Source organism: Pelodiscus sinensis, chromosome 5 (assembly GCF_052426305.1).
Source record: "Pelodiscus sinensis isolate ZL-2025 chromosome 5, ASM5242630v1, whole genome shotgun sequence".
Taxonomy (NCBI): Eukaryota; Metazoa; Chordata; order Testudines; family Trionychidae; genus Pelodiscus; species Pelodiscus sinensis.
Window position 1 is genome coordinate 99,212,855 of NC_143056.1, and position 24,178 is coordinate 99,237,032.

At 39.8% G+C, this 24,178-nt stretch overlaps 1 protein-coding gene across 4 annotated transcripts in view; it reads left to right on the top strand.

The window, feature by feature from the left end:
• QSER1 (glutamine and serine rich 1) overlaps window positions 1-23,861 on the top strand; it is a 110,068-nt gene extending 86,207 nt beyond the window's left edge. For all 4 annotated transcript variants that reach the window (XM_006110276.3, XM_075927810.2, XM_075927809.2 and 1 more), the window contains 4 exons: window positions 3,934-4,031; window positions 16,280-16,432; window positions 19,047-19,142; window positions 19,692-23,861. In XM_006110276.3, coding sequence (XP_006110338.3) covers window positions 3,934-4,031; window positions 16,280-16,432; window positions 19,047-19,142; window positions 19,692-19,832 — 488 coding nt within the window. In that variant the 3' untranslated portion in view covers window positions 19,833-23,861. The remainder of the gene's footprint in view (window positions 1-3,933; window positions 4,032-16,279; window positions 16,433-19,046; window positions 19,143-19,691) is intronic.
• The last annotated feature ends 317 nt before the right edge of the window (window positions 23,862-24,178 follow it).

Genomic DNA, 24,178 nt, shown 5'->3' on the forward strand with positions numbered 1-24,178 from the left:
AAGATCTGTATAAGAGAGTGGCTGATTCCCTCGACATATCACTAGTCAAGGTACCCGACATCCAGCACAAACTGACCAACATATTGCAAGCCTTGCCCTCAGTGAAAATAGCCCTACTGGTCAATGAGGCCATACTCGACCCAGCAAAACTTTTGTGGCAGACACCAGCCTCCATCTCACCCATATCAAGAAGGGCAGACAGACATCCTGGCTAAATGGTCTGAGTTCTTGTTTACACACCCTGTCCCAAATTTGCTGGTAGTCGATGCAGCCAATAATGGGTAAGCAGACCCAGTTTAAATCCACCCCATATGAGAAGAACTGGAAGAGACTCGATCTCCTAGCAAGAAAATCTTACTCTTCAGCATCCTTGCTCATCAGGATAGCAAATTACTCAGCATTACTGGCCAAATACACTTACAACCACTTTAAAAGAATGAGACCCTTTATTGTAAAACTTAAGAGGACTACAAGACCACATTTAAGTCAATCATTGATGAGGGTATCCCCATAGCAAAGACAGTGCTGCAGGCATCCCTTGATATGGCTGACACCGCTTCCAGATCTCTTGCCACATAGGTAGTGAGGTGTCACGTCTCCTGGCTGCACATCTCTGGGTTTCCTAGGGGCGTACAGAAAACAGTTGGGGACCTCCCCTTTGAAGATCAGAAGTTGTTTTCTACCACCACAGATGCCTCACTATGTTCCCTTAACGACCCAAGAGCCACATTAAAAACACTGGGGATGTATGTTCCCCAGCCAAAGAAGAAAATGAACTGTCTGTACACATGGCAGGGCATCATCATAATCATGCTACCCATCTCAGAGGGGCTATGACCTGAGACAACACCAGAGGCAGTAAAATGCTGACAGCCTGAAGAGCAACAGGCCATGGCCCAATCCTCTAACAGCAGACAGATATTTTGAACCATCGGTCCAGGGTTCAACATCGTTTCCACCAGCCTACCAATACAAATTTCAATCTTCAATCATTCTATCATGCATGGTCCACCATGATAACTTGAAAAAAAGGCTCTAGAGGCCAAAGCCAAAGGCCTCACAATACCATTCTTCACGTTTCCCCCAAACCAACCCCCTTCCCCTCCCTCTTCAGGGACAACACTCAAAAGTCAAACCTCACACCATCTCAGTTGGAGTTCATAGGTGCCACTCAACTGCATACAAGCATAGGCACAACTATCTCTGCAAAGATTCTATGCACTAGCCACACTAGAAAAAATCATTATAAACAGCCCCACAGTATATGTCAACACCCCACTCCAGGTTGCACATGCGAACTCTGCAGGCTTGGCTAAACATGTTCTTTTGGCCTCACAGGCACCCATTGCACAAGAGGCTCAGCCCTGCAAGCAAGGTCAGGGAATTCCTCATGTGGTGGCTACATGACAACAAGCTCTGCTTGGTCGTCCTGTTCCAACAGCCAACCCTGTCTATTAACATAACAATGGACACTTCCCTGGAGGGCTGGGGAGCACACACTTGCAAACACAGTACACAGGGAACATAGTTTCCCAAGGAGACAAACCTACGCATCAATGTACTCGAGTTACGAGCAGTAAGAAAAGCATGTGAGCACTTTCTTCCCTTAATTCAGGGTGAAGCAGTGTGAATATACACAAATACCACTTCAACTGAGTCACATATGTTTGTGTTTCACCAGAAACACAAGTGGGAGATTCACCCTCAAGCCCTACATACCGCCTTCCTCAGGTGGGGATTTGTGGAAATAGACTTATTCACCACATCACTCAACACCAAGTGCCCCAGGTATTGTTCCATGGGAGATGCCATGCTGAACAACTGGTCTCTCAACCTTCTATACATTTTTCTGCCTCTTTCCCTCCTTAGCAAGGTCATACACAAGATAAAACTCAACAGAGCCATGATGATCATAACACCTGTATGGCCCAAACAGACCTGGTTCCCTTACCTGTCACAAATGTCAGTTGCTCCTCTGATTCCTCTTCCATGATGGCTGGACGTAATATAGCAGGACCAGGTGTGAGTTCTTCATCCAGAAGCACTCAAGCTCCATCTTATGGCGTGGCTCCTTCAGGCATGATATCTCAGCATATCATCTGTTCAGAGGGAAGATAAAGGATAATTCTGAGCTGTCCTAAACAAAGCACAAGAAAGACTTAACTTTACAAATGGCGATGTTTCTCCAGGTGGGCCAACCACAGAGCACTCCAGCCTTGAACGGTGCAACCGGTGATGGTCTTAGCCTCATTGCATAGAAAAGACAAAATCTCTCTAACGCATCAATTAAAGTACACTTAGCGGTCATATCAAGTGAGCATGATATTGTGGATGGCCAAACTATATTTTCACACCCAACGCTAAAAAATTCCTGATAGGTCTCAAAAATACCTTTCTGCCAATAAAACCGGAGTTCCCATTTTGGGAGCTCGATCTAGTCCTAAATGCATTGACCATTTAAACCCATGGCAACATGCTCCTTGGCACACCTCTTAATGAAAGTGGCATTCTTAATAGCAATCACAACAGCCAGAAGGGTCAGTGAGCTGGCCACCCTTGGGCTGACCCACCCTTCACGATCTTCCACAAAGACGAAGTCATACTAAAACCATATCCGAAATTCCGACCAAAGATAGTTTCATGCTTTCACCTCAATGAACCTCTATACTTGCCAATTTTTCACCAGAAGCCTCAGCCGGATGTCAGTACGGCAAGACTCCACTCCTTGGATATTAGGTGTGTTATTGCTTTTTACCTAGACCGAAGAAATCAATTTAGGCCATCTCATAGGCTGTTTATTTCAATAGCAGACTTTTGAAATGGATAATGAGCTGCATTAGGGAGTGCTATGACATCAACAGAGTAGCACTCCTTACCCACGGGCACACTCCACTAGAGCGATGGCCACATCTACAGCCTTTCTACATGGCGTGCCTATCAGGGACATTTTCAGGGCAGCAACATGGGCCTGCACACACATCTTCACAAAACATTATGCAATAGACACTTACCCTTCACAGCGTACCACATTTGAATCATCAGTCTTCTTGGCGCTCCGCCAAGGAAGTCCAAAGCTTCTCCTTCCAAGGGCTCTGGGAAGTGCCCATGGGGACACTCCTCAAAGAAGAAAAGAGCGGTTACTCACCTTGTGCAGTTACTGATATTCTTTGAGATAAGTGTCCCTGTGGGCACTCCACGACCCTCCCTCCTCCCCTCTGCTTTGGAGCTTTAACATATCTCCGTGGTAGAGATTGAACTAAAAGGATCATTGACGGCATACGTGTGTTGGCACATTCACTGGCACTGGTACCCTGGGTGAATACTGCTGCTAAAACGTTCCAATTATAAGCACAGGGACATCAAGACACCTATAGTGGTGCGCCCACAGGGACACCCATCTCAAAGAAAACCAGTAACTGCACAAGGTGAGTAACCTCTCTTTTTTTGGCAGCCTCACTAATAGGCAAGTCACTAATAAATCCAAGCTGGACCAGGTAACATGACAGTCAGTTTCAGCTAAGAGGAACCTGTCTCTGGATTGTAAATTGTCTTGCATGACAGGAAGAGATTTAGAGAACAATTTGAAGTTGTGTGTAAGATTTATTCGGTACACTGTCATCTCTGTTTCCTTTTTGAACTTTTCATCACAAAGAAAAGAACAGAATAACAGTTACATTTAGCTGTTGGACTGGATAATATGGTATACTGGGCTTTGCATATTTGCTCTGTTGTAGAATCAAGTATTGAGTTTTGCATCTTAGCCTGTAAATCTTAATAAGTAATTTTCCTTTCTTATTTAAAGGTAGGATACATGAACAAAATGTACTAGTTTGGACTTTGATTATTTTATGCTAATAAATAGCGTAAGGGAGTAAACTAGCTGTAAGGGATTAATCTGTACTTAATTATTATGTATTTTTTCATGTCTTTTAGATGAGCTCCTTTTGCCTCATATGAAAAAAATTGATGGCATGCTGAATGACAACAGGAAAAGACTGCTTTCCAAATTACATTTGGAGCATACATTCAAGGTATTTTCTTTTAAAATTTCAGATTTAAAATAAACAAGTCACTAATTATATACAAGTGTCCAATGAAAAGGTGAAATGTGTAACAGGAATGGAATGTGGGGTTTGAAAGAGATTTTGAATTGAGTGTTAATATATTCCACTTAGCGAACATTTTGTGGTAGAAATGTTTCTTGGGGAGTGCTTAAAGTCCAGTTTTACTTCCCAAACTTAGTATTTATTTTAAAGCATTTTCTCTTCTAAGCTTCTGAAATTCTTCATCGAAAAATCAAACTGCTGCCACTTTGGAGCTCAAACAATACCTGTATTTCTGTCCATGATTCATCCCAGCTCTTCAGATGGGGTGAGGTGGAGAGAGCAGCAGCAGGGCTCCCTAGAGCCAGAGATGAGGAATCAGGCTGAAGAAACAGGAAAGCACTCTTTCACAGCCACAGCCCCAAGTTAAGAGATGTGAGCAAAATGGATCAGACAACCGCAGTATGTGTCACCCTTCAGAACAGGGAAGTGAATGGTTTACCAGGTAATAGTTAAACGCTACCCAGGAGTAGCCCACTTTCTACCCCCAGCCTGGCTTCCACTTCCAGCCCCGTGCGAGGCTGCTGACTCCCAGCTTGTTCAGGCTGGGAGCCTGCAGTCCAGTGCAGGGCTGAAAGCATCCTCTACCTGCAATGCGGGGCCCCCAGCTTGTCCCCATTTAATCAGTTGACCAGTTAAACATTAAGTTAAACTAATTAAACAGGAAGTTATATCCCTAAATAAGACAGTCCCACTTCCTTTGTTGTACACTCGGTGATTCAGCAGAGCATCACTGGGTGAAATCTGGTGACCTGTATTACAGATTGTGCAAGACTAGACAATCATAACAATCTCTTTTGGCCTCAAAATCTATGACTAAAGAAGCACTGTAGCAGCCCTCAGTAAGGGAGATGAAATCCTGGGCAGGCAGTTTCCAGCATCAGTGAAATTGGCTGCAGCTGTCCTTCCCTACTTGTTTAAATATGCTCCTGCCCACAGGACTGAGGCATTTTTTTGGAGAGTTGTTTGTTTCATCTCTACCATCTGCCTGCCTCTGGGGGCAAGTGCATGTGCATCTGCATGAGGAAGAGGGCAAGGATAAACATGAATGTCATTTCTACCCCCTTATGCAGAAAATGATAGGGAGATGTTTATTCCCTAGCAGATTCCCCTGCCCATCAGGGCTTCTGTTCCGGGGGGAAAGCACTGCTGGCCAAGGTGGATTGATGTAAATCTCTCTCTCTCTCTCTTTTTCCTGTGGGCCAACAGAGTAACACCATCACATCATCAGTGTCCACATGCCACTGCCAGCCTCTGTCCTCAGCCGCTTTCTGTGGCCAGTCTAGGCACCATCCCCTCTGGGCATGGACTGCTCCAGCTCCTGCTTCACACCCCGAGGGTCTGTGCAGCCAGGGAGGAGCTGCTGGTGCTGGGTCTCTTTCACCATCCAAGACTGAATCCTCTTCCTGGGCCGCACCAGATCCCCATCAGCATCCGAGCTCTACCCCACCCCGCCCCAGGCAATGCTGGGTCCCCTCAGCCATCAAAGCCCCCAATGTGTGCCTGCTTATTCATTGGTATGTGTAGCGTTGGCATGCCCCAGGGGGCTGTCTGCTGGCAGCACGATGCAGTCCCAGTCTTTTTAGTCACTCTTCACACACAACCTTTCTTGGTCTCTAATTTTTTTCACTGCCTGCCTTGCAAATCTCATGTCTGCTACATCTTTTTGGAGGTGGGGTGACCAAAAGTGAACACCGCCAGCACTGCAGATGAGAGCAAACTCTTAACTTACAGGCACAAAATGAGCTCAAACTAGCTACGGGAATAAAGGGAAACAAGAAGACTTTTTATAAATACATTAGAAGCAAGAGGAAGACCAAGGACAGGGTAGGCTCACTGGTCAGTGAGGAGGGAGAAACGGTAACAGGAAACTTGGAAATGGCAGAGATGCTTTATGCCTTCTTGGTTTCGGTCTTCACCGAGAAGTCTGAAGGAATGCCTAACATAGCGAAGGATAGTGGGAAGGGGATAGGTTTAGAAGATAAAATAAAGAACAAGTTAAAAATCACCTAGAAAAGTTGGATGCCTGCAAGTCACCAGGGCCTGATGAAATGATTCCTAGAATACTCAAGGAGCTGAGAGAGGAGGTATCTGAGCCTCTAGCTATCATTTTTGGAAAATCATGGGAGACAGGAGAGATTCCAGAAGACTGGAAAAGGGCAAATATAGTGCCCATTTATAAAAAGGGAAATAAGAACAACCCAGTTAGTTTAACTTCTGTGCCAGGGAAGATAATGGAGCAAGTAATTAAGGAAATCATCTGTAAACACTTGGAAGGTGGCAAGATGATAGGGAGCAGCCAGCATGGATTTGTAAAGAACAAATCATGTCAAACCAATCTGATAGCTTTCTTTGATAGGATGAGAGTCTTGTGGATAAGGGAGAAGTGGTGGATGTGGTATACCTAGACTTTAGTAAGGTGTTTGATATAGTCTCGCATGATATTCTTATCAATAAACTAGGCAAATACAAATTAGATGGGGCTACTATAAGGTGGGTGCATAACTGGCTGGATAACTGTACTCAGAGAGTAGTTATTAATGGTTCACAATCCTGCTGGAAAGGCATAATAAGTGGGGTTCCGCAGGGGTCTGTTTTGGGACTGGCTCTGTTCAATATCTTCAACAACAATTTAGATATTGGCATAGAAAGTACGCTTATTAAGTTTGCAGATGATACCAAGCTGGGAGGGGTTGCGACTAATCTGGAGGATAGGGTCGTAATTCAAAATTATCTGGACAAATTGGAGAAATGATCTGAGGTAAACAGGATGAAGTTTAATAAAGACAAATGCAAAGTTCTCCACTTACGAAGGATCAATCAGTTTCACACATACGGAATGGGAAGCGACTGTCTAGGAAGGAGTACGGCAGAAAGGGATCTAGGGGTTATAGTGGACCACAAGCTGAATATGAGTCAGCAGTGTAATGCTGTTGCAAAAAAAGCAGACGTGATTCTGGGATGCATTAACAGGTGAGTTGTGAGCAAGACACGAGAAGTCATTCTTCTGCTCTACTCTGCACTTAGTTAAGCCTAAGTTGGAGTATTGTGTCCAGTTCTGGGCACAGCATTTCAAAAAAAAAAATGGAGAAATTGGGAGAGGGTCCAGAGAAGAGCAACAAGAATGATTAAAGGTCTAGAGAACATGCCCTGTGAAGGAAGGCTGAAAGAATTGGGTTTGTTTAGTTTAGAAAAGAGAAGACTAAGGGGGGACATGATAGCTGTTTTCAGGTATCTAAAAGGGTGTCATAAGGAGGAGGGAGAAAACTTGTTCATTTTGGCCTCTGAGGATAGAACAAGAAGCAATGGGTTTAAACTGCAACAAGGGAGGTTTAGGTTGGACATTAGGAAAAAGTTCCTAACTGTCAGGGTAGTCGAACACTGGAATAAATTTTCCCAGGAGGCTGTGGAATCTCCATCTCTGGAGATGTTTAAGAGTAGGTTAGATAAATGTCTATCAGGGATGGTCTAGACAGTATTTGGTCCTGCCATGAGGGCAGTGGACTGGACTCGATGACCACTCGAGGTTCCTTCCAGTCCTAGTATTCTGTGATTCTACAGAAGCTTCAGGGGGTAGCCAAGTTAGTCTGTACAGGATAAACTTAAAAAACAGCAAATGTGATAGCACTTTAAAGACTAACAAAACGTGTTGATGGTATTATGAGCTTTCGTAGGCACCGTGCACTTCTGCTGGTCATCCAAAGACTATCTGTTGTCTTTTTAATTTCATCTCAACTTACAGAATGGCATGAAAATTAAGGTTCTCAATTAATCATAGTTAATTCAAGCAATTAATGCGGAACAAATTGGCTAGATTTTAAAAAGCAGCAGTAGGCTGTTCCTGAGCTATAGTGCTAGGAGCTGCGCAAAAGTACATTAGTGACCCCCACCCGCACAAGCCAAGACCCTGCAGCCCCAGTCCCCTCACTCGTTGCCCTGCCAAGACCCCACACCTCAACGCTGCTCACTTACACCATCTGTTGAGATCTCACACACCACCCTGTTGACACTCTACACCACCACCACACTCACTCAACCCCTCCGCCAAGACCTCCTCACCCCACTAACCCTTAGCTGATATCCCACACTCCAGCCCACTCACTTGTACCCTCAAGCTGACGCCACGCACCCCCAGACCCCTCACCCTTTCTGCCCAGACCCCATGCTCCCAGCCCATTTCTGCCCCTCCCCTCTGACCAGATACCTACCCCCAGAGAGAGGGGGATTGGCAAGCATAGCAAGCAGGGGGCACAGCCCCCTAGTAACCATTTTAATCTTCTTTTGTATTTGCACTTTCCAATCAGTTTCCTAAAGAAAGGTTGATTTGCATTGGTAGGTAACCATTAAAACATGTTGATTTACATCTGTGTATTTCTTCTTTTTTGCTAACCAGGAGATTCACTGTAGCTATACACCTTTATTTAAGACATTATATGGCTTTATTTAGATTCTTAGTTTTCACTTTTGTATTGTGTTAGAATGGTGCATTAGATGATGGAGATTTTTTTAAACTCTTGATTTTGTCATGCTTTGGAGAAATTCGGGGGGGGGGGGTTCAAATGCAAAAACTCACCATTTGAAATTGTTTTTGTTAGCTAAATAAGAATTAATTACCATATAATATGTTTTTGTCAAACTATACCTATAACAAGTAAAAAATTAAAACTGATTTATACAAATAATATTATCTGCAATTAGTGAATTGAACTAATTGTTTCTGGTCACTATGTCCATCAATACTTTAGAACAAAGAGATATATTATCCTTTCTCAACCAGTTTTATGCATCAGTTTGAAGATGAAAATTAGCTTTTCAGCTATTTTATCTCCGAATCTGTTTCTTAACTTTGAAAAAACAGTTCTTGCACTGAACTGATTAAATAAACCAAAAATAAGTAACATGCATGTGCAGAAGTGGCTACTGCTAACAAATACTAGCTTGACATTTCATCAGACTTTGGTTCCAGATGCTTAGCCAGTGATTTTGCTTTTCAATACTTGGACTCACTTTAAAATTTTTGCAGCAAATATATGCTGCTAAACTCTTTTTTTAGTTTAATATAAATTAATCTAATAGATTTTGGTAAATTTAAGCCTTAACACAGACTGTCATAATTTCAGATTTCATTTAAATAAGTTTATATTTTAAAAGATAAATATATTTAATTTAATTTAATTTTTGTTTAAAGTAGATAACTTTTTAATTGATTTTTATCCACTTTGTTTTAGGCACCAGTCCTTTTAGTCTTTTTTCATTAATGTAAGACTTTGGGATAGGGGGTTAAATTTTCCCCCTGTCTCATCACTGCTGAAAAGCTGTTCTCTGCAGAAGCAATAGTTCTGGTTTCCAGATTTTCAGTAACTGTCTTTGGCTCCCTTGTGGCAACAGCAAATCTCCTTGGAAGGTGTCTAAATATTTCATAATACATATAAACTGTTTAGCTGACTTTGAGCCTGCATTTTTATTGTTTTTTATGGTGAGAGTTAGGGACATAAAGTCAATTGATTCCTGCTGTGCTAATACTTCTGTAGCTGATCATTACATTCCATGAGAAGAAAAGCATTCTTAGCATATAGAAGAATATCATCACTGTATATAATTATATTCATTTACTTACTATAGCATGTTACAAATTCCAACTGTCTGAAGAAGCTTATGCTTCCTGCTCACCCAATAAAAGAAAATAAATTATGTCTCTTAAATCAGATAACATAAGCCCAGTCCAACTGTCTGATCTGCATGGAAGTAAATGGGGCTCCAGGTAAGAGCAGAGATCAGTTCACATGGATCAGCTTGCAGGATCAGGACATATATTTGTAAAATGGTTGTCTAGTACAGAATATAAATCCACATCATTTTGTGTTAGTAACTCTGTAGGAATGAAAGGCTAATTTCCTATCATCAACATCTGTACTGGTTTCATACCAAATAGCTTACGTACTTTTTAAATCCAGTTTAATCCGTTATTTAGAACAAGAAAGCTTGTTTCTATAATAATGTTGATAAAAATTAGATTAATATGTGTTAAAAAATTCAAATTAAGCATCCAGCTAGTAAAAGATTAAAATACTTGAAATACTCATTAGCACAATTCATTTCCTAAATATTTTAATACTTTGTACTAATAACTGTACAGTAATGATATAGCGTATTACTTAAAACTGAAATGGACAATATGGGATATTTCAATATAGAATTGCAAATCGAATCATACAGTAAAATCACCAATCAGTGATCCAGTCAGCCACTTTGTCTGTAGACTTTTCTGCGTAGTTCTAACAGATATAAAACCCCACACTGTCTGGTTATTATTTCAGTAAATAAAATTAAACTATTCTTTCTGTTTCAGGTGAGCATCCATGTTAGTTTTTTTCAGCATGAACAATGAGGAGTTGTATGGCACTTTAAAGACTAACAAATGTATCTGGGCATAAGCTTTCATGGCTGGAGCCAGTCTTTAGTTCTGAAGCAAATCCACCAACTACATATCCCACAACTAACTCAGGAACTCTGCAACAAACCCCATTGCCAACTCTGTCTGCATATCTACTATAGTCATATCATCATAGGACTAACCACTTCAGACACACCATCAGGGGCTTGTTCACCTGCCCATCTGCTAACGTGATATATGCTACCTTGGGCCAGGAATGCTCCTCTGCCATGCACATTGGCCAAACTGACTGTGTCTGTGCAAAAGAATAAATTAACACAAATCAAACATTGAGAATGGTAGCCTTCAAAAACCAGATGCCATACTTGAACAAAAAAAACCTTCAAAAACAGACTACAGCATGACCCTGCAGAGCTGGAATTCAGATACAAACATGACACTATCAAACTGGATGTGAATAGACACTAGGAGTAGCTAGCTCACTGCAAAAAGTAATTGTTCCCTTGTTTGGTATTCGCACCTTCTCATCAATGGTTGGGCTTGGACCACACCAACTCTGACTGAATTATCCTCATTGGTTGTCTTTAAGGTGCCACAGGACTCCTTGTTGTTCTTTCTGAGTTAATTTCTTCTCTGTAAATTAACTCTGTCTTTTGAATGCAGCTGACCAGTGTATGTGTACTTAAATAAATTAGACTTCCTACAAATGTTGTTCAGAATAGCACTGTTAGTTAACATCAGTTGTGCTTCATTTCTTGGAATTTTCATCTTCTATAAAATACTCACCATTCAAAGCTGTTTGGCTCTCTCCATTGAGTAAGTCTGATTTACAGCTTATCCTTTTGACCCACTGGAACATGGAAATGACTAGTATTTTCCTCCTCCTCCTCCCAATTCAAAACTAGTCCTCTTTTGGGTGAGTGCTCTTCTTTGAAGTCTGTTCTATTCCATAGGAATAGACAGTAATATTGAGCCAGTGATGGATGAGGCAGAACTTCCTGGCAAAAGACAGAAATTCACAGAATGCAGTGAAACTCTACAGTGAATCCAATAACAGGTAGAAAATTAAACTCACGGAGGAAAAAAACAATCTGCTGGAGTTATTTTTCATAACTTGAAGACTGCTGCTATAACTAGTCTACATTTTGGCCCCTTCAGCTTATTAGTATCAAATTTCATCTGGTTGATGATGTTGGTTTTTTTTCTTTTTGGCAAATGGATTTTTAGTCCCCCCCTGAGATTGTTACTAAGGGGAAAATAACTGATCTGTGTAAAACAGCCTGTAAACTGTAGGAGTCTGGAAAGGAGAGTCTTTGAATCTTTGAATTCTGTAACTATTTATTCAAAAGTGTGTCTTATCTGTAGACTAAAGAGGGCCATTAGTTTTATTCTAACATTTTAACCCCTTAATTTCTTCATCAGTAAGTCCAAATATAAGATTAAATCTTTCCTGTAATTTTTATAGTCACTTTTTCCTGAACAATGTAGTAATTTATGCAAGTAGAGGAATACAGTCAGCTAAACAAATACATTCTCTCTGGATGAAAGATATTACATAACACAATGGAACTTGTAAAAACAATTATTAAAATTATTCTGCACTTTTGCATTTAGTAAAAGTAAAATTACACACTGTTTAGCGTGTGTGTGTGAGAGAGCAATGATCTCATGTTTTGCTGGAGATGTGTAGCTGTGTCTGTAGCAAAAATGATGACAGCTAACGCCATTGTTTCATAGAATCATAGAACTGGAAGAGACCTCAGAAGGTCATAAAGTCCAGCCCCCTGCTCTAGGCAGGACCAATTCCAACTAAATCAACCCGGCCAGGGCTTTGTCAAGCCGAGACTTAAACACCTCTAGGGATGGAGACTCCACTACTTCCCTAGGTAACCCATTCCAGTGCTTCACCACCCTCCTAGTGAAATAGTTTTTCCTAATATCCAACCTGGACCTCTCCCACCACAACTTGAGACCATTGCTCCTTGTTCTGCCATCTGTCATTACTGAGAACAGCCTCTCTCCATCCTCTTTGGACCCTCCCTTCAGGAAGTTGAAGGCTGCTATCAAATCCCCCCTCACTCTTCGCTTCTGCAGACTAAACAGACCCAAGTCCCTCAGCCTCTCCTCATAAGTCATATGCTCCAGCCCCCTAATCATTTTGGTTGCCCTCCGCTGGACCCTCTCCAATGCGTCCACATCCTTTTTGTAGTGGGGGGCCCAGAACTGGACACAATACTCCAGATGCGGCCTCACCAAAGCCGAATAAAGGGGAATGATGACATCTCTAGATCTGCTGGCAATGCTCCTCTTAATGCAACCTAATATGTCATTAGCCTTCTTGGCTACAAGGGCACACTGTTGACTCATATCTAGCTTCTCATCCACTGTAACCCCCAGGTCCTTTTCTGCAGAACTACTACTTAACCGGTTAAGTCAAATGTAGTGGCAAGTTCATGTGTAATTCTATACATTCAAACATTTTTCAGAAGATGAACTGTAGATTCTCTTTCCCCATGTAATTCACCAACTTTGCCAGCATAACTATGTCAGCTAGGCGTGTAGATGCACCTATGCCAGCAGAAAAAGTCTTATTTTGGCATAGCTAATGTCATTCAAGGGTAGATGTGTGCCAGCTGAACACCTTTTGGTGGTTTATACAGTGTTGGGGCTCCTGTTGAAATATTGCTATGCCAGCAAGGGATCTCAAAGAATGAGTACTAGTTTGGGAGCTGGGCTTGCTAACTTCTTATCCTGTCTGCGTCACTTATAATATGTCCTTGGCCAAGTTACTTCACCTCTCTGAACTTAGCTTTCCATCTGCAAAATGTGACTATTAATTCATCTACTTTTCAGCCTTAAGGTTCTCTTAAATCAAGATAAGTGCCTGCATTAAGGGATGCACCGATTTAATTGTAAATAAGTTTACAAACTGTTTTAAAATTAGTATAATTTTCTGGTATAGAAGGCCTTAAGTGTTAATTTAACATTGCAGTGATTCGATCTTTTAGATAAAATTTCTGCGTTAGGTTAGTTATTTCAGGAATCCAAAGCCTGCTGTATGCATTCCTGTCACATGCTCCAACTAAAGGAGCAGCAACATTTGTGGAAAGGAGCTTGCATTTTTCAAGCCAGACAGTGTTGCCAGCAGTCATGATTTCATCTTAACTCTTGCTGTATTAGATATTTTTCTTAAAGCGCCAGATTCCGGATTCATGTGATTATGTAAAAAATCTCAGCTTTCATTTTAAAAAACTATTTCTAGTCCTTGTGTTTGCAGAGAGAAGTCTTTGAAAACATGATTCCTAAAATATATCCGAAGGCAACTAAAAATAAATAAAAATATATTATTTTTTTAAATTGCTAATTGCATGTGTTTTGGGTGCCTTACTTCTGGTTTTTGAACATGTGGTATTGGCAGAACTGCAATAAGGGCCTGAAGTATGCTTTCAAAAGGATTCTTAATTAACGAGATTACATGTAGCTAAGGAGAGCTTCTGTACTTCACTGCTCATATAATCCTTTGCATTCCTATGTAATGGAAATGAATTATAGGAATTTTGTTTGGTTTGTTTTAGGAATTGAATGAAGGGACCTCCTAAAGCATATTACAAAAAAGGGAACTGAAAGGCCCATGAGAAAACTGCTACATGTAATATAGAGATGTTAACATATAGTTGTGTATACAGTTAACCAATAAGCCTGGACTTATCGGTTAATCCTAACAACTACACACACTGTCAGAGGCAGCAAGGGGGGAAAGGCAGGAGCCATTGCCCATGAGGAGCCAGCTTTTAAGCTAGCTCCCCACGAGTACTGGATCTCTCTGAGCTACCTGCCCCCATCATTCCCGTGCTGCTGCCTATGATAAACCCTCTCTTATTAGAGGCAGCAGCTTGGGAGGTGGAGCAGGCTGAAGCCAGGATGCCTGGAGAGCCGGCTTTTAAGCCCACTCTTCATGTGGGCCCTATCCAGAGGGAGCTTGGGCCCCCCGCAGACAGGGGCCGCTGCCGCAGAGCACAGTCTCTGTCCACAGCAGGCCCAGTCCTCTGTAAAAATGGGGTGGACAGATCCTTACTTAAAAAAAGAACCAGAACAAAACACCATGCAATATATTATTTATGTGTCGTGTAAAGTTTCAGGGTTCGGTTTGGTTTTTTATGATGGATGTAGCTTACCACTTCACCTGGAAATCAAATTTTATTATTAATAAAAATATAATCTGTCTGAAAAAAATATTGGAACCCATAGAATTAGTTGGGTATCAATAATTAGAGTTGGTCCCAATGCTGCTAATTGACTTGGGAAGGAGGGGAAAGAAGGCACCTCCAAATCTTAATTAGGATTTTCAGGAGAGGGGTTTTTCCTTTAAAGAAGCTTAGATCAAGGAAAGGACAGCAGGTGGTTTGACAATAGAGGATATATCTCATTCTTTTAACTGTGTAGCTACTGCATATCCTTCTTTAATCCTAAATATTTTGAGGGCTTGCTCTTTATTGCCCTCCCCCATTCCAATTTTCTAGTAACAGCAAGTGCTTTGTCTTTGTTTCCCTCTGTGACTTGTTATTTTTTCATTCATGTATACCCTCTGACTAACCAATGTATTCATTTAAAACTTTTTAAATTGTAAGTCCTCAAAATTGCATTACATTTTTGAACAGATATCAAAGTTCAGATTTTGGTGTGCTTATGAGATGGGGGGGTTAAACAAAGACATCCCTTGATGACATTTTCAGTTGAAAATAAACGAGGTGCCCACATTTTAAAACATTTCCACTATTCAAGCTGTTCTTTCAGTGAGATTAAATTCTGTCAATAGATTACTTTGTATCTTGGGAGCAAATGGAGAATTTATTTTTATTAATTTAAAGTACCTTTATTACAAAGCAGTAATGTTAAGAACCATGCAAGTTTATCCTTCATTAATGGCATACACTGTTATCTAAACCCGAAAAGTTTATTTTTGAAGTTATTGTTGAGTATTGTTAATTTGTTAATGAGATTGAGTGTGTTTTCTGAGTAATGTCGAGAAAATAGGCAGTAGTCTAAGAGCTAAAACACAAGACTAACTGTCAGAAGTCTGGGTTTCATTTCTTGCTCTTATAGACTGTGTGAAATGGAGGTGCTTTGCTGGAAGACATACCTTTATTTCAATTTCCCCATCTGTAAAATAAAGATAATGTGTCTGTCCCTGCTTCATAGATGTAATGAGGCCTAAATCATAGATATTTCTAAAATGTTTACAGATTCTTGGATGGAAGGAGCAGTAAAATGCAAAGTAAAATAAAGAATTGCAAGCAATCTTACTAGCCTGCTGGATTCCTGGCTAGTTGTTGTGTTTTTTTTAATGAAGGAACCAAAGATGACACCTGTTCTCTCTGAAAGTACCTGATTCTCTTGAGACATGATATTTAAAGTCAATCAAAACAAGTCACTTTTGTGTTTATGTCTGTGTGTGTTCTTATCTTGCTTTCTCATAGTTGATTGACTACGACTTTGACCATATTGGCAATTGAGCAACAAAGCTTATTGTCATTCACGGGTGACAATTTTTGTCAGCAGTAGCTGCCAACAGTGTTTATGCTGCCTGAGTTTGACATGGCTGCGTCCACACACCCTGAGTGAGGTTTTTAGAGTTGTGTGTAAAATGTATTATGATTGGGTGCTTTCAGTATTTTAATTTGTCTGAAAATAATGGTCAGTTTTCCAGCAATCTGATTGATTGATCTTTTGGAAGAATTTTTGGATAATTCAAACTCTCTTTTGCTTTTATGCTCTGTTTAAGAGTGCTTTGGAAAACTTTCCTGAACTGACAGTAATCACTCGTGATTCTAAAACAAAAAGTGGAGGAGTTGCTCTTTCTAAAATCAAAATGAATGGTAAAGCTTACAACAAGAAAACACTGAGGGCTTCTAAATCAACCACTAAGTTAACACAGGTAAGTATTCAAATGGTTCCTAACACAATAGTAAAAACAAAACAAATTAAAGGATTGTGTTTTGTTGCTAATTAGTTTTTCTGTAAATTTACCAAGAAATTAAAATTTTAAATATATTTCATAATTAAGTAATTCTGAAAATAATAAGTGATTTAATATGATGTAGATTAAAAATTCGTCTTGGTGGTATGTTTCTTTTCATTCTTAAACTATTATAGGTATAGTATTGATAGGTGTCCGGTTTTCAACAAAAATTCTTGGCTTCTGGGAAGCTGCTGGCATGTCCTTCCAACTTCTACATATAGGGACTGTCATAGGAGCTCTGGGCACTGCCTCTGCCCTGAACACCGACTCGACAACTCCCATTGGAGCAGCATGGAGCTCCCTGGCTGCACCTTTGCCTAGGAGCTAGAGGGACATGTTGCCGCTTCCTGGTAATTGCCTGAGGTTAGCACCATCAGGAGCCTGCACCCTCAGCCCCCCCACCCCCCCCCCGCCCATGACTCTGCTCCAGCACAGAGCCCTCTCCTGCATCATAAATTCATCTGTCCTAGTCCTACCCCAGAGCCCTGATCCCCAGCTGAAGCCCTCACTCCTTCCTGCACTCCAACCCCAGCCCAGAGCCCCCTCACATACCCTGAACCTCTCAATTCTGACCTCACCTTGGAGCCTGCACCCCCAGTCTAGAGCTCTCAATTCTGCCTCCAACCGCCTGCCTCAGCCTGGAGCTTCCTCCTGCATCACATCCTCTCAGTCTCAGCCCAAAGCTCCCCAAACTTGAATCCCTTATTTCTGGCTCCCCAGCTGGAGCCCTTACCCACTTCCACATTTCATCCCCCAGCCTAGTGAAAGTGAGTGACTTGGTATGGGGCCTTGGAGAAGGTGCAGAGGGTGGGCAAAGGAATTCCGTTTTCTGCAATCAGAAAGTTGGAAACTATAGGTAATTTATTCCAAATAGGCAAGCCACATGTGGCACATGTAGTAGAATAACAACAGAATTTATTGAATAGAATCAGGTGCCTAGGTAAATAAGGTATTTAAGGCCACATTGGGTACATCCTACATAGGGGTAAAAAGAAACCTGAAGTTGACTCAGGTGAGCTGACAGGCTCTCAGGGCTTGGCTTCATGGCTGAAAAATTGCTATATAAATGTTCGGGCTTGGTTTGGAGCCCAGGCTCTAAGAGCTTGCAATTTTTAGCCACCCAATTGAAGTCCCACAAGCACGAGTCAGCTGACACAAGCCAGCTGCAGCCTTGCAATTGGTCTTTTATCCTGGCCTATTCTGTATTACATAGCAAGGAGTTAAGGAGATATAAGACAGTCTCTTATTCCCAGACAGGGAACCTGTATAAAACTGTGGTACGCCCACATCTTGAATACTGTGTACAGATGTGGTCTCCTCACCTCAAAAAAGATATTTTGGCCTTGGAAAGGGTTCAGAAAAGGGCAACTAAAATGATTAGGGGTTTGGAACGGGTCCCATATGAGGAGAGGTTAAAGTGACTGGGACTTTTCAGTTTAGAAAAGAGGAGACTGAGGGGGGATATGATAGAAGTATATAAAATCATGAGTGGTGTGGAGAGGGCCGATAAGAAAAGTTATTTATTAGTTCCCTAAATAGAAGAAATAGAGGACACCAAATGAAATTAATGGGTAGTAGGTTTAAAACTAATAAAAGAAAGTTCTTCTTCACACAGTGTGTAGTCAACCTGTGGACCTCCTTGCCAGAGGAGGCTGTGAAGGCTAGAAGATATAATAGAGTTTAAAGAGAAGCTAGATAATTTCATGGAGGTTAGGTCCATAAAAGGCTATTAGCCAGGGGATAAAATGGTGTCCCTGGCCTCTGTTTGTCAGAGGCTGGAGGCAAATCGCTTGATCATTGTCTTCGGTCCACCCTCTCTGGGGCACCTGGTGCTGGCCACTGTCGGCAGACAAGCTACTGGGCTAGATGGACTTTTGGTCTGACCCAGTACGGCCGTTCTTATGTTCAGTGCCAACTACTCACATTGCAGGTAGCAAGCAGGAGACAACAGTCTCCTTGGAGCTGCTGCTCTCCTCTTGCATGGGTAGCCTTAGATAATAGCCCTCCCATCCCCGAAGTGTAACAGGTAACAATACTGTGCCATCAAGCACACTTGGGCTGGTTCAGGGTACATTCCTCATCCCTCTCCCACTGAAGCCAAAGAGGAAATACAGGACAGATTTTGGGAGAGCACAATTACATGTCGCCCCTACATGGAGCTTGTGGCAATTTAGCCATTGGAGACATTTTAATTTGATCATAAGGCACCTCGTAAGCCATGCATATAAAAAAATTCTTTGTTGTAATTTCTCATTTATCTCCAGTAACAGACATTGTTTTCTATCTTCTTGTCAAAAATATTGAAAATAAATATTAGAGAAATACATACATTCAAGCCATTTGTGGCTTTTTCAGAACTATCTTAAATAGCTTTCATAGGATGCTGGCAGTCTTGATGCAATGTCAGATGTGATGTTATTTTTACCTTTTATTTTTGAATTGCTAAAATTGACATGACCCATTTGGTAATAGAGTCTTATCTTGGAACAAATATCATTAATGTGCCTAAGAATAACTATTTTCTCTGCAGGAGTTTTCAGTAGATCCAGAAAAAATACAGTTGTATTCTTTGTATCACTCACTCCATCATTACAAATACCACATATATCTGACATGTAAAGAGGAGGTGAGTATTTGTTCTGTTTCTTATATGTGGCACTATTTTTAGATTAAGAAGTGGTGCAGAATCTGTATGTAACACCATTATCAAAACATCATTATGAGGAAGCTAAATGTCTTTCTGATTTTAACCAAACTAAAGTAGTAAGGGAGCCTTTTAATTGGGCATATTTGTAAACATATAATTTAAAAGAATATCTTAGAGTTTATATGATTGGCTCCCGTATTTTAAGAGTATTAAGTTCACACAGCATCACTCACATATATGGGATTTCTTATGACCAGTCCCATTCCTATACAGTACATTTCTTAAGATACAAGGAGAGTAGGGTGTTCAGCATCTGGGAAAATCAGATCGTACATTAGAATTAGGTCACTTCAGTAAAGAATAATAGAGCTTGGTCATGTTTACAGAAGAGAGGACCCTGGACTAATAAAGCTAAGAATATCTAGCATATGGATCAAGGAAGTGTTTAAGAGCTGCATGATACATTTTAAATGAGTAACGGAGGCAGACTAATGTGTTTTTCTCTCTGTGTCTCTCTCTCTTAAATAGATTTCTTCTGTTCAGAAAAAAAGTGCAGATCTAGGGCAGGAAGAGATTGTTCAACTGTGCATGAAAAATATAAAATGGGTGGAGGATCTTTTTGAAAAGTTTGGTGAACTTTTGAATCATGTACAGCAGAAGTGTTCATAACAAACTTTCTTCAGAGTCTCACATTTTTCTACAGCACTAACCTGATGGAAAAGAAAGCTAAGAGAAAAACTGATTACTCTTACAATACAAGACTACGTTCTTATTCATAGGCATTTTATTTCTCTTATGGAACTTTGTACTTTGGCTTCTGATTAGGAAAAGTGATGCTGCCAAGGAAATCAGTCTTTTAGCGATGGAACTAAACATAAACGTCACAACATTTTTAACCTGAATAATGATTTTTCTATTTTGTAAACTATTGGGTAACCTAGTTTTATTTTCAGAAATGTTTTTGACAAAGGATAAAGCATGCACTAAATATAATTTTTTTCTTTTTTGCTATAGAGATAACACTTAAAATACTATGGCTATTTCTGACTCTGTTGAATAGCAGAAAGACTGAGGGCTGGGGTAAACTAATATTTGCATTTCTGTCTGACCATGAAATTTAGAGTATTATGCATTTTGTAAACAGAGCTGGTGTGACATCAAATTCTGTATACAAATATTGCCATCATAAAATTCAGAAATTTCATTATGCTTTATGGACTCCTTTTACTATTATCATGTTCAGGAGACTGAACATGGAGTTGGTGCAATCCTATGACTGCTTTTTGTGTCAAATTATATTGTAATGAAAGACAATGACCTTAACTATTTTCCCTGTTTTGAAGAAAAATATTTTGCTTTATACTGTGTTTTTTGTTTTTTCTTTTGGAAAAAAATCAATTGTACATTTTATCTCACTAATAGTTGTATTTTTCACAGAGAAAATATTGTGGTTAAAGTTGTTTCATGTATCTTTGTAATACACTTTACATTGTTTTCAGTAAATCTTATTCATTTATATGTTGATTTCATATTGTAAACTATGTATCTTGAGGTAACCCATTTTGCTTATACAGATTTGCTTCAGTATTAACTAGAATAATGCATAATAGACTAGTTTTGCTTTCTTCAAGTGTAGTTGTGTTAGACACTGCAGTTATTTTCTCATACATGAAAATAAATTTCTTACTAAACTAGCACTTGTTTAATTGAGAGTTTAAATGAAAAGCTACCACACTTTATCTTCTGGTCAACAAAGATTTATGATTGAATAGACTATATGCAGTGTTGAACACAGCTTACATAGTTTTTTATAGAAATGGCAGTGGCAGAGCTGTTCTCTTTTTGGTGCCTTTCAGATCTTCAAACAAACTTTTTAGCAACCCTCTGATCCAGTTTCTTAACGGTTAGTAGTGCCAGCAGTCCCACTAAGACAACGAATGTAATAGGCTCAAAATAGTAGGATATTTTCTTTAAGTTTGCCAACAGAATGCCTTACTTTCAATCATTTAAACTGTATATATACTCTGCTGGGGCCCAAAAGAAATGGACATGTCATTCTTTCCTCGGATAATGTTGTCATTTTTTAAAATTGTATTTGAACTGCCACTTAGTGCCTTAATTTCAACCAAGAGAGCATGGTGCACCATTCATTGGCCAAATAGGAGGACATGCTTGTATATAATGTGGTTTGTTTTCCAGTTTTCTGTTGTGATCCCATTTAGCTGCTAATATATTCGTTAGACTGTAGAATTGTAAAGAATATAATGAAGAGATGTGAAAATGAAATGATACCATCTTGAGTAATCAAATTAGGATTTTGAAAATCAAAATATATGTTATTTTAACTGATAGGGTTAAGATCCTTGTTAAATAGGATGTTTGCCATATTTCCAAAGGTTTTCTTATTGTTAAAAGCAATAATTGTCCTTCAAGGTTTGTGCCCACATTACTATGAACAGACTGACTCAATAATGGAAGTTGTAAATGGCTCTTGTTTATTTTAAAGCGCCTTCATACTGTGCCTGCTTAAAAAAGGCAGTTTATTACCATGACAGGAGGTATGTTGTGTTATGCTGTGCATACCATAATCAAGGGGAGCAGTGCCAATTTTGATTTAAAAAGTGTAGGATAGCTTCAGGGGGTAGCCGAGTTAGGCTGTAACAGGGAAAACTTAAACAACAACCAATAGTCTAGTAGCACCTTAAGGACTAACAGCATGTGTAGATGGGATCGTGAGCTTGTTTCATTCGTCTTTAAAGTGCTACTAGACTATTTGTTGTTTTTTAAGTTTTTAAAGTGTTTGTGTTTTCAGTGAAGAGGAGAGAGTTGAGGTGAAACAGGGTAGGGAAGATGCTGTAGTTCTCTCCTGCAGTATTGAATCTGGACTGAACTGCTCCCTCTCTTCCCCAATTGAGTAATTAAACTAATGTGGTGATATCAGTCAGCAATGTTACAAACATTACTAGCGTTCATTTGAAACTTGTTAATTTAAATATGAAGGCTAAATCATGTAAACATTTACCTAAAATATTCATTAATCATTTAAAAATAAAAGCATGACACCGATTGAGCAAACAATATGGTTACACAGCAACATACTAGTCAGGACTTGTTAGCTGCAGGTGCCTGCTTAATACACCCATTAAAAAACAAATGGAAGATGTTTCTACATTTTTAATATTATATGTTTCTGCTTTATGCTTCCTGTAGGAGCCTGAATGGAAGGTTTAAGAAAACCAGTCATTTCAGACCAAGCCCCAGACTAATCCCTCAGACTATTGGAAGCTAAGCAGTGTCTTATGGAGAAGCTGTTCTTTTCATAAAAGCAGGTACATTTAAAAGAAAAACGGATGGCCAGTCATTAGCAGTGCTCTGCGCTGCCATGGAAGGAGACCTGGATTCTTTCCAGCTTGGTTTCATTGCCAAGGCCAGTAGACAGAGCACTCTGCCTATAGAAGATAGGAAGCACCTTGCATTGCTCAAAAGGAATCACGCCAGACTATTAAAAAGCAACATAAAGGAGCACTATTGTATCCTGTCCTTGGCTAGAAAGATTGTGATAGGGTTGCTAGGCCATCAAACAAAGGTGGATTAAAAATGTAGGAATATTAGGGATGTGAAGGACCATTCAGACAGACTCAAACTTAGTCAATGGGAATTGAGAGAGTTTTATGAAGAAACATATTTAGAAGAAATGTCAATATACACAGGAATCCTCCCCCCCTTCCCAGATATCCTGTTTTATTTTGTTGTGTAACAATTTCAGATAAGTGGTGGGGTAAGAGTTAATTCTGTACCTATAGCCCATTGTCCTTTCTTCCTTGATCCTGCAGTGGGGTCCAAGTCCTTTAACCTCTGTTCCCAACAGAAATTCAAGCATTAATTTGATTACATGAACAAATTAGAAGAGAAGAATCACTAGGAAGGAACAAACCCCTATAGGGCATTTCATTAGTTACCAAGCAGAGCAACTAATGAAATCAAATTCATGGTAAATTAGTTAGGCTTTAATTGTTCCCATTTCTCCTCCAAACAGCATAGCATCTCTTTCTCTCTTGTTTGTTTTAATTGAAGCATAGTATTTCTATAAAGGCAAGGTGCTTTCCAAGCTGCTACTTCCAAAGTTTTACTAGTAAAAATCTGTGAATCCTTTGGGTTGGAAAATTGTCTCTGAAAATCTCTAAAGGCTTTAGGGCCTCTAGAGTCTTATCTATGTCAAATTCATGAATTGTTTAAATGGAATGCTTTTAGAAAAAGAAAATCTTCCAGTCTGTCTTCCAGTATATGCTTTCCGTAGGGAAAATATATTTTAACTATTTAAAGTAAATTTTTTAAAAAATAAGCTAAAAGTATCATAAAATGTCAGTGTGTAATCACTTCTGATTTTTCTTGGTAGCACTTGACATTTGGTTTCACATATCACGTATGTGTGCATTATTATGCAATGCACACCTTACCATATCTTCTTGTTTAAGTTAATGTTAACATGTCATTGTTAATAAATGCATGTTTCTGTATATCTCCTCTACATATAGCAAAAATTAGGTTAGGAGTAAGACACCTTATGCATTTTTAGTCCAGATTTTCAGGTGGTCCATAATACAATGTATGGAAATGTGAATACGGACACAATTTTGTATTATTCATTTGATGTTATTAACTAAATCCATTAAAATGAAAACACTTTTTAAACAAAAAGTCATAATGTTCAGTGATTTATTATTAAAACATGAAAACTTGAAAAGCTAGACTGCTGAGAATTGGCATGTTTGAGACAAAATGCTTTCTCATCTCTCGCTTAATATGAAGTTTCTGTAACTGATCTAGTATGTTTCATCATGCTCTTCTAGTTCAGACACGTGCTATTGTGTTCAACACTGTAAATCTGTTTAATATAAATGTTTATGTCTGGTTTCCAAATGTCCTTCCACTGTACAACTAACAAGGCAGTCCCCCTGAACAGATAGAATATTGGGAGATAAACGTTTTTTACATTGGTAAAATAGGAAGAATAT